General features: G+C 32.9%; 1 protein-coding gene across 8 annotated transcripts in view; it reads left to right on the top strand.

The window, feature by feature from the left end:
• AGL (amylo-alpha-1, 6-glucosidase, 4-alpha-glucanotransferase) overlaps positions 1-9,408 on the top strand; it is a 70,143-nt gene extending 60,735 nt beyond the window's left edge. For 4 of the 8 annotated variants that reach the window (XM_017547594.2, XM_037745399.1, XM_037745398.1 and 1 more), the window contains 5 exons: positions 489-586; positions 1,595-1,682; positions 1,789-1,922; positions 4,475-4,582; positions 6,917-7,236. In XM_017547594.2, coding sequence (XP_017403083.1) covers positions 489-586; positions 1,595-1,682; positions 1,789-1,922; positions 4,475-4,582; positions 6,917-7,034 — 546 coding nt within the window. In that variant the 3' untranslated portion in view covers positions 7,035-7,236. Of the gene's footprint in view, positions 1-488; positions 587-1,594; positions 1,683-1,788; positions 1,923-4,437; positions 4,583-6,916 lie in introns of those variants that run through there. The other 4 variants (XM_017547596.1, XM_017547595.1, XM_037745400.1 and 1 more) reach the window with 4 other exon arrangements.
• Positions 9,409-10,003: the final 595 nt, after the last annotated feature.

The following is a 10,003-nucleotide window of genomic DNA, read 5'->3' on the forward strand; positions in this document are numbered from 1 at the left end:
AAAAAAAAAAAAAGCAGTTAGCTATGTGTGGTGGTATATACCTGTAGTGCCAGCTGCTCAGGAGGCTAAGGCAGGATGATCACTTGAGCCAGGAGATTGAGGCTGCTCAGAACTTTTAGACTAAAATTCTGATCTCGCCACTACACTCCAGCTTGGTGGCAGAGTGAGACCCTGTCTCCAAAGGGGGAAAAATAAAAGTGTGTTCTGCTTTCAGTGTAGCTGTGGCAACTTCCTTTTGGAGCTAGGTAACTTTCTTGAGGTGACACAGAGAAATAGTCACCTCTAAAATCTTTCCTAACTTCTATGGCCAAAAAGCAGTGCTTCTAAGTCAGCCTTATAGCATTAGATCTGGTTACGCACCTGCACTCAAATCTGACCCTCACTGTATTTTAAGTAATTTCTTTCAAGTTTATGAATAGTTTCTGTGGGTAGGAACTCATTCTTCTGTGATCTTAAAAATTTATGTATCTGTTTTTGGCATTCACTAGGCCCCTGAGCTCTTTACTACAGAAAAAGCATGGAAAGCTTTGGAGATTGCAGAAAAAAAGTTGCTTGGGCCCCTTGGCATGAAAACTTTAGATCCAGAGTAAGTTGGAATATAAGTATTAAAAATGTTATTATATTTAATCCAAATACATTGACATCAAGCATAATTTTTTTTGCTTACCAGTAACGTGTCTAAAATTGCATTCAGGTTGGGCATGGTTGCCCATGCCTGTAATCTCAACACTTTGGAAGTCCAAGGTAGTCGAGACCAGCCAGGGCAAAAAGAGATACTATCTCTACAAAAATAAAAATTTAAAAAGAAAATAGCCAGGAGAGATTGTGTATACCTGTAGTCCCAGCTACTCAGGAGGCTAAGACAAAAGGATCACTTGAGCCCATTATATCAAGGCTATAGTGAGCTACGATGGCACCACTGCACTCCAGCCTGCTTGACAGAGTGAAACACTGGTGTAGAAAAAAAAAAAAAAAAAAACCACTAAAACTCACAATTAAAGCTTACTCATGTGACCAGTTCTCCAAAAATAAAAATAAAAAAGTAACAAATAGAGTATAGATAACTATGTCGTAAGTTCTATGAATAATAATAAAGCAATATGTATATTCAGTTGCTATCTGATAATAGACCAATTTTAATTTTAAAATAATTTTATGGGGAAGCTTAGAAACCACCTTTCCAATCTATAATTAATAAAACCATGGCTTTCATTTTTACTAATTCAAATGAGTCTCTGTATATTTCAATTATTAGATAGGCCTCAATATATTAGAGGCCTAGGAAATAGTTGACTTTAAATGAACCCACATTTAGTGCCAGGCTAACTTCTTTAAGGCAAGATACCAGAATATTTTACATTTCTATATTAACTGCTATTTGTTAATCATTTTTAACATATGACTAAAGTCCTGTGAACCTAGTATTTACTAATTTAAGGTTAAATGGATGATGTACTAATGCTGAGCTTATTCTATAGATTAGAAGACAAAATAATTGATTATTTTTCTTACCTTTGTTACTGAAATTTTTCTAATGCTTTCTATATAATATCTGATCATCTTTTATTTAACTTAAATTTCAATCATTTTGCAGTGATATGGTTTACTGTGGAATTTATGACAATGCATTAGACAGTGACAACTACAATCTTGCTAAAGGTTTCAATTATCACCAAGGACCTGTAAGAGTTTCATTTATCTTCTGAGTTTCAGTTTAAATTATTTTTCAAGTAATTTTTAGATATTCACAGTTATTTTTTGTCTTTACTTTTAAATAATCTTTTTTAGGAGTGGTTGTGGCCTATTGGGTATTTTCTTCGTGCAAAATTATATTTTTCCAGATTGATGGGCCCAGAGACTACTGCAAAGACTATAGTTTTGGTTAAAAATGTTCTTTCCCGACATTATGTTCATCTTGAGAGGTAAGTCATCAGGAGCATGTAATTTCCATAACTAGTTTTTAGTCAGTTTATTAGCTATTAGGTAAATTATACTTTCTTAGAATTCATTTCTGTATGCCTTAGGTATCCCATTGAAAAGTTAAGCCTTTACTCTTTAACATGACAAATCTGTTATATAACTTTCACTTTCTCTTATTTTAGGTTATTATTTATTTTAAGTTGAGGTCTTGATATTATGTGATGTATATATGTGGAATAGCCTTTGATTTTTTTAATTTACCTGATGTTCCTGGATATGGTTAGCACAGGATAAATATAAAAACTGAAGGTACTTAGCCTAGGTCTTTTGAGTTAATTGATTTAAAGATACATCAAGATACAGTTTTCAGCCGGGTGCGGTAGCTCATGCCTGTAATCCTAGCATTTTGGGAGGCCGAGGTGGGTAGATCACCTGAGGTCAGGAGTTCAAGACCAGCCTGGCCAACATGGTGAAAACCCCATCTTAAAAAATAAAATAAAATGAAAAAAAAAAAAGATACCGTTTTCAGAAATGCTTTCATTATAGTTAAAATATCAGAGTTGGTCTTTTGCCTGTTATTTCAAAAACCATTTTTTACCTCCTTGTCTTAATTATTAGGAAATAGACAGTGTCAGAGTTACATATCTTTATAAGATAGTATATATTCAATCAGAGGGTATCTTAATTTCTCAAATTTTTGATTATACATAAGTATATGTATATTCTATTCCTCAGATTATGAGGAAACAGCACAAATTTTATTTCCTTTCTTACAAGCACATAAGGGACTTCAGTGTGTTTCATATTAATAGATCCACTCCCGATTTCTTTCATTTGGTTGTCACCATGGTACAGATTTTACCATCCTTTTAACCTACTTATGTCTTTGTATTTAAAGTGGATTGCTTGTACATAGTAGCATGTAAATGAGTCTTGCTCTTGTGTAGTATGACAGTTTCTGCTCTTGGATTATTTAGACCATTTACACTTAAGGTGATTACCGAAATTTTGTGGAAATTTAAATGTTTGTTGTCTGTTTATTCTGTCCTATGTTAGCTTTTTCCTCTTTTTGTGCTTCTTTTGCATTGAATATTTATTATTTCATTTTCTTCTCTTTTGTTGGCTAATTAGATATAATTCTTGTTTATTTAAAATGGTTGCTTTAGGTTTATGGTATATGTCTTTATAGTTTACCTTCCAGTGATATACCATTTCAAGTAAAGTATAAAGAACCCTAAAATAGTATAGTTTCATTTTTCCCCTCCAGGCCTGTGTGCTATTATCATCATCCATTTTGCTTTTATATGTATTATAACCCTCATACTACATGGTTACTACTTTTGTTTAGGCAGTCAGTTATTTTTTAATGATATTTAAATAATACAGGAAAAAAGTCTAATTACTCTTATGGTTGCCATTTTCAGTGCTCTTCGTATTTTCATGATATTCTGTATTTCCATCTAGTATTATTTTCCTTCTACCTGAAGGACTTTCTCCATCATGTCTTGTAGTGTATTTTTCCTCATGATGAATTCTTTCAATTCGTGTAAGTGTAAAACATCTGTGTTTTGCCTTCATTTTAAAGATATTTTCACTGTGTATAGAATTCAAAGTTAAGATTTTTCTCTTTCATACTTTAAGGTGGTTACATTGTTTTGACAAGAAATCTGCTATCATTTTTATGTCTAACCTACCATCACATCCATCCTCGTGTTTTTCATTTCACACATTGTAGTTTTCATTTCTCGAAGTTTTATCTGGGTCATTTTATATCTTCCATGTATCTGTTTAATGTTTTGAACATACGGAATATAATTACATTGACTCTTTTAATATCCTTGTCTGCTCATTCGTTTCTGGGTTGCTTTTGCTTGTGATTATTCTCTTTGTTATGGGTCATATCATCCTGCTTCTTTGCTTGGTAGTGTTTGTTTTTTGATTTTTGGAGAGACAGGGGTCTTGCTATCTTGCCCAGGCTGGTTTCAAACTCCTAGGCTCAAGCAATCCTTCCACCTCGGCCTCCTGAAGTGCTGAGATTACAAGCATGAGCCACCACACCCAGCCATTTGCCTGGTCATTTTTTATCAGATGCCAGACGTGAAATGTACCTTGTTGGGTGCTAGATTTTTGATGTTTCCGTAAATGTTTTTGAGCTTTGTTTTGGAATGCAGTGAAATTACTTGGAAACAATTTGATCTTTTCAGGTCTTGATTTTAAGCTTGTTAGACCTGACCAGAATAGCATGTGGTCTAGGAATAATTATTCTCCATTAGTGAATTAAGACCCATTGTGTTCTCTACCCTGTATCCCGAAAATTATGACGTTTTCAAATCTGGCTGGTGTGAACAAGCAAGTGTTCCCAATTCTGTATGAGTGCCAGGTACTGCTTCTTCTCATCCTTTCGGATGGCTCTTTTCTTGTCCTTTGGTAGTTTCCTCTTGTAAATTTACTGATTGGTACACTATAGATACTTGAGTGGGACCCTCTGCATATCTTCAGAGTTCTTTCTTTGTACAGCTCCCTCCTCTCTAGTACTCTGTCCTGCAAATTGTAGCTGCTTTATAGTGTTCCTGGATTCTCAGTTCAACTCAAGGAAGTCTGCCAGGCTCCACCTGTGTTCCCCCAATCTGTGCCAAATCCTGGAAACTCTCAAGGCAGTAAGGTATGGTAATCATAGGGTTTGCTTCATTTGTCTCTCATTCCTCATGGATCACTATTTGTTGCCTAATGTCTAACATCTTAAATTATTACTTTGTCCAGTTCTTCAGTTGTATCAGACAGGAGGGAAATTCTGTCATCCTGTTTGTCACATATGGAAGTCCTTCCTTGCTTTATGGCGCAGCAATATATTCAACACTTATGTTTTGCTTTCACTACCCCAGCCTGGAATCAGGCTATTCTCTAAGGAGCCCTTGTTCTTTATAGTGAAAAATGTTATTTAGAAGCCAGATCTGAGCACATGGTGTATTGATTATTACTATGCCCCCCAGTAGATAGGGCTAAGAAATATATGATAATACGTAAACATAAATACATACACACATATCAGGTACACGTATTCAGTGTATCCTGTCTATATGTGTTGAAAACCTGAGTTCACACCAGTTTCAATCTAATGCTCAGTGTTTAATTCTATATTTCTCCCTTTCCATATTTGTAATTCCCTTTTCCAACAGTGAATAACCAACTTCCCACACTGGGCTATCAGTACCACATAGAGTCTGCTCACCCAGTTTGGGTCTGATACCCCACACTAAGCCACCTCCATGTGTGGAGCCCTCCTGGCACCACTTGGGTTCTAACTACCCACCCTGGACCACTCTCACCCTTGGTGAACTCTCTCTTCATACATCTTGGACTCTAACATCCTGCTGCAGTTCCATACTACCTGTTACCCTTTCCTCTCCATTTGTGGTTACCAACCTTGCTCTGTCCTGCCTAATGACTTCAGGATGAATTTTTCAGGAAAGCAAGAGAAAGGAAACTTCCTTATATTTGTATGGATACATTCCATGTCCTAGTGTCCAAGTTTAATTATGGGCAGCATATTCATGGTTTTGTAAACACATTTTGTTTCTTAATTTTGGTGGTCTGTTAGTTTGCTAGAGCTGCAATAACAAAACACTACAAACTGAGTGACTTAAATAATAGAAATTGTTAAACAGCAGAATATTGTCTAACTGTTCGGGACACCAGAAATCTGAAAAATCAAGGCACGGGCAGAGCCATGCTCCCTCTAAAGGTATTAGGGAAAGATCTCTTCCAGTCCTCTCTCCTAGCTGCGGATAATCCTGTGGCTTGTGGCAGCAGAACTCCAATCTTCATGTGACATTATCTTAACTAATTACATCTACAATGACCTGATTTTCAAACAGTTCACGTTCTGAAATACTGGGGTTTAGGACTTCAACATACAAATTCTGTGGAGATACAATTCACACATTACAGATATGCAGATATCCAACTTCAGGAATTTGGCATTTTACTCTAAAGTAGCTTAAATACTTGGAAACATATATTTTCTACATTTTCCATGTTTCTATGACAGTTTTTTAAATATGGTACCTAGCTGATATTAGTTATTATCCAAAATACTCTTATTTTACCTAATGGAATTATTTTTTCCTATTTTTACTATGAAATATTTGATGCCCACTGAAGCGTGTATGTAATATAGCCCTGAGTTACAAACCATAATAATGAAATAAATGTATTCCCACAATCCAACTTAAAAATGAAACATTACAGATTTCTGTATTTTTAAAATTTGTGTTTCATTTTTAAGGGATTACATTGAAATTAAGAATAAATTTGATATGCTAACATCACTGTGCTCTGATAGGGAGGGCTGGAACAAGTTATTTAACTTCTATAAATCTCTCTTCCCTCTCTATAGATAGGAATACATATGGTACCTACCTTATTGGGTTACTGTGAACATTAAATGAAATAACATACATAAAGCACTTAGCATAGAACATGAATACATAATAATTAATAAACTTATTATTCAGTGGAATGAGAAATTAATTGGCATTTTTTAAGTAGCAAGTACTCTGGAATGGCATTTTCCCCCCAATTATAGTTCTTAGTGTTTCTTCATTACTTTTAGTTTTATAGTTTTATCAAGATCACATATAACATATCTGCATAATTATAATTTGAGTCTCATAAACTTACTCCAAAAGAAATAAAATTATCCCTGACAGAGTATTTATCTCTATATTTATATATAGCTGGTAATGGTAGTTTTTTCTATGTTTTTAATACATAAAGGGATTCTTTGTATTTAAAAGTCTTAAATTCCAAAGATGGAATGTCAAAGAATAATTTCAGTCTCAATTCATTTGTGTGTCTTTAAGATGTTATGTTTTTTTGTAGCAAATGACTACATATGATTGTTTTCTATAAATAGAAGGCAAAAATCACCAGGTCTTTCCTATTTTATTAATATATATTAGATTATGTCTTTGTAAAATGTCTTTCTTTCATTCAGATCCCCTTGGAAAGGACTTCCAGAACTGACCAATGAGAATGCCCAGTACTGTCCTTTCAGCTGTGAAACACAAGCCTGGTCAATTGCTACTATTCTTGAGACACTATACGATTTATAGTTGATTACAGATATTATGTATGCCATTACTCATATTATAGAATGCAAGGTCATCATATGTAAATGCTTTATATGCACAGGCTCAAGTCATTTTAAAAATCTCATTTATTATAATATTGATGCTCAATTAGGGAAGCTTGTAAAAGCATTGATTTTTTTTTAATGTACAGAAGTAGGTTTCAATTTGAATCAGAAAGAAATATAATTACCAATGAAATGTGTTTGAGTTCCATAAGAATTCTTCAAATGCCTAGAAATCCAGAGTTTGAAAAAGAAAAATCATGTAATCTTCTATTTGTACATAAATGAAAATAAAATATGAAAACATAATGAAAGAAATGGAAAGATAGCTTTTAATTGTGGCATATATGATCTTCAGTAACATATACTGAATAGGCTGTGGTTCATTAATGTTATCAACATTTACTATAGTATTCTTAGTACAATACTCTCTGCATTTAATAAGTAATAAATGGTGAATGATAGAAGTTGCCACCTACAATATATGTTCATAAGAGGAGCACAGATGTTCAAACTATGCTTCCATTTTTTTACACTGTTATATTAATTTTTGTGTAATATAATGAATGCCAACTGTATTTTATATGATTTACTTATATGGGGAAACATGCAAAGCATTAGGAAATATATTTCCTAAAAACAGTTGTATAAAATTAGTATTGAGTTCCAGTTTACTATTATAAGATAGCTTACATTTTCAAAATGGATATTGTTGGTCATATTGCTAGAACATTGAAGAAAAAAGAATGTTATGTTAGTTTTCTAAAACTCAACTATCTTTAGTTCATGTATAAAAATCTATTGCTAGATCATAAGAGATACTGATTTCCTATTAACCCAAAACCTACATTGACAAGTTTAACATTGAGAAGAATCTTAATAAAAATATGGATATGAATTCAGTAGATATCTTAGATTCAATAAAATCATTGAAAGTTTTTCACATTAATTTATTTTAAGATACCTTAAAAACCTCAAAGCCATAAAAGGAAAAAGGATTTTAACATTTACATGAGTTAACATTTTTGAATAGAACTTATTTCTGAGTTAGAATTTTTTTACTGTTTTTGTCTTAAGAAAACAAATTCGATCTTTATGCATTCAAGTTGGAAGAAGTAGTTGCGAGAATTCTTTCATTGCTATATAATATTCAGTGGCTCATTTATAGCTAATAAAATAATGGTACTTTAAAATAATGCTACTTTAAAAGTAGTACTTTTTAAAAGTTAGTTTAGAGGTTACATACCCAAAACCTTAACTATGACTAACAAGTAAAACTAAGGAAGGAAACCAGCAAACTAAAATTTCTGGGCAGCCAAAACACATAAATGCCTCAGATGTCAAATACTCATGCTTGAAAGCTCATGTAATTTACTTTAAGACTGTCTGCCTACTCTTCTTCAAAGCTGATTTTGCTTTAGAAATAGTTTTAACTAGCTTAGTTTTTTGGTTTCCAAAACTAAAGCAGATTAAATCCTACAGATTTAAGGACAGCTGTGACAGTAATCTGATCACTATCTATAAACACATTGGTTTCCAAATTTCCCTTTCTTTTTCAGTTCCTTCCTAGCTCAGTGTATAACCTTTTCTAAACTGTGCAAGTAAAAGCAATGACTTTCCTTGAGAGAACCATTAGTTCATCAAAGGTTTATGTAGTTTTGTTGTTCTACCCTAACTTTGATATTAAGGGAGGTAAGAAAGGTAACAGAAAAACAGCATATTTAACCAAAGCAAGAAGTAATGACTGACAGTTAAATGTGACCATAAAAAATTAAAAGTTCAGAATTTTTTTAATGGAGCCATTTTGGGTTATCTCTAGTAAGACAAATACCCATGTTGGTAAATTTTTAGGATATTGTGTTGCACTAGAAAACTAAGTGGTTCATATTCCTAATGAGGAATATTAATGAAAGAACATTGTTATATTCTGCATGGTATATTTTAAAGTTTAAGAAAGCATGTTAAACATTATTTCCTCTATAATAGTTAAAATACAGAATTAGATTTTTAAAAGGTGTCATTTGACTAAAGAATATTTAGGTAAAATGCTTCATACTTGAGTGATGCTGGATAAGGTATTATTATATTTCAGCAATGGACTATGCCTCGGTTTTTCACTGATCAAAATCAAAATTACTCTTTAACATGAGAAATGAATTTGCCAGTTTAATATGCTGTGGTATTTTAATAAGTTTTCAAAGATAATTGGTAAAACATGAAACTGGTCATATTTATCAATATTGTAACATGTGAATTATAATCAATTTCTGATATGTCTTGAACTACTCTGTCTAGTGGGCAAATGTCACTGTTATCTTTGTGTGTTAAGAAAATAAAAATATTTTCTAAAGGTCTATATTTTGCTTTTATTCATAGCCATTGTACCCAGCTAATTATTTATTTTCATTTATCTTTTATTTTGTAGAGACAAGATTCTACACTATGTTCCATAGGTTGGTCTTGACCTCCTGGCCTCAAGTGATCCTCCTGCCTCAGCCTCCCAGAGGCAATTAATTTGTCAATGCTGACCATAGCCATTTATTCATTGGTTGCCTGCTTTAGGTGCTTACCTTTTTGCAGGATGTGTGGAGGCAGAGAGGAGGAAGAATTTTAGACTGTTTGGATTATTTCATTAGCCATGTTGAAATTAGGAACAAAATCAACTTCCAATGTATAAATCTGTTAGAAACTATATACTTTTTTCTGCTGACAGTGGGCCTCCTAGAAAAATTAAAATAAATTTAAAAATAAAGAAGCTGTCCACTTTCCTGGTATTTCTTGAAACTTTTACTTAAGTATGAATTTTTTAATTTACCTTTGATCAACTTACTAACTAAACACTACAGGCCAGAATGTACGTGCCTCCTAAAGTACCCCAATTTTTTTTTTTTTTTTTTTTTTTTTTTTTCATTCTATTACTGAATAATATACATATTTATAGAAAATCAT

The sequence above is a fragment of the Cebus imitator genome, unplaced genomic scaffold (assembly GCF_001604975.1).
Source record: "Cebus imitator isolate Cc_AM_T3 unplaced genomic scaffold, Cebus_imitator-1.0 Scaffold199, whole genome shotgun sequence".
Classification (NCBI taxonomy): Eukaryota; Metazoa; Chordata; class Mammalia; order Primates; family Cebidae; genus Cebus; species Cebus imitator.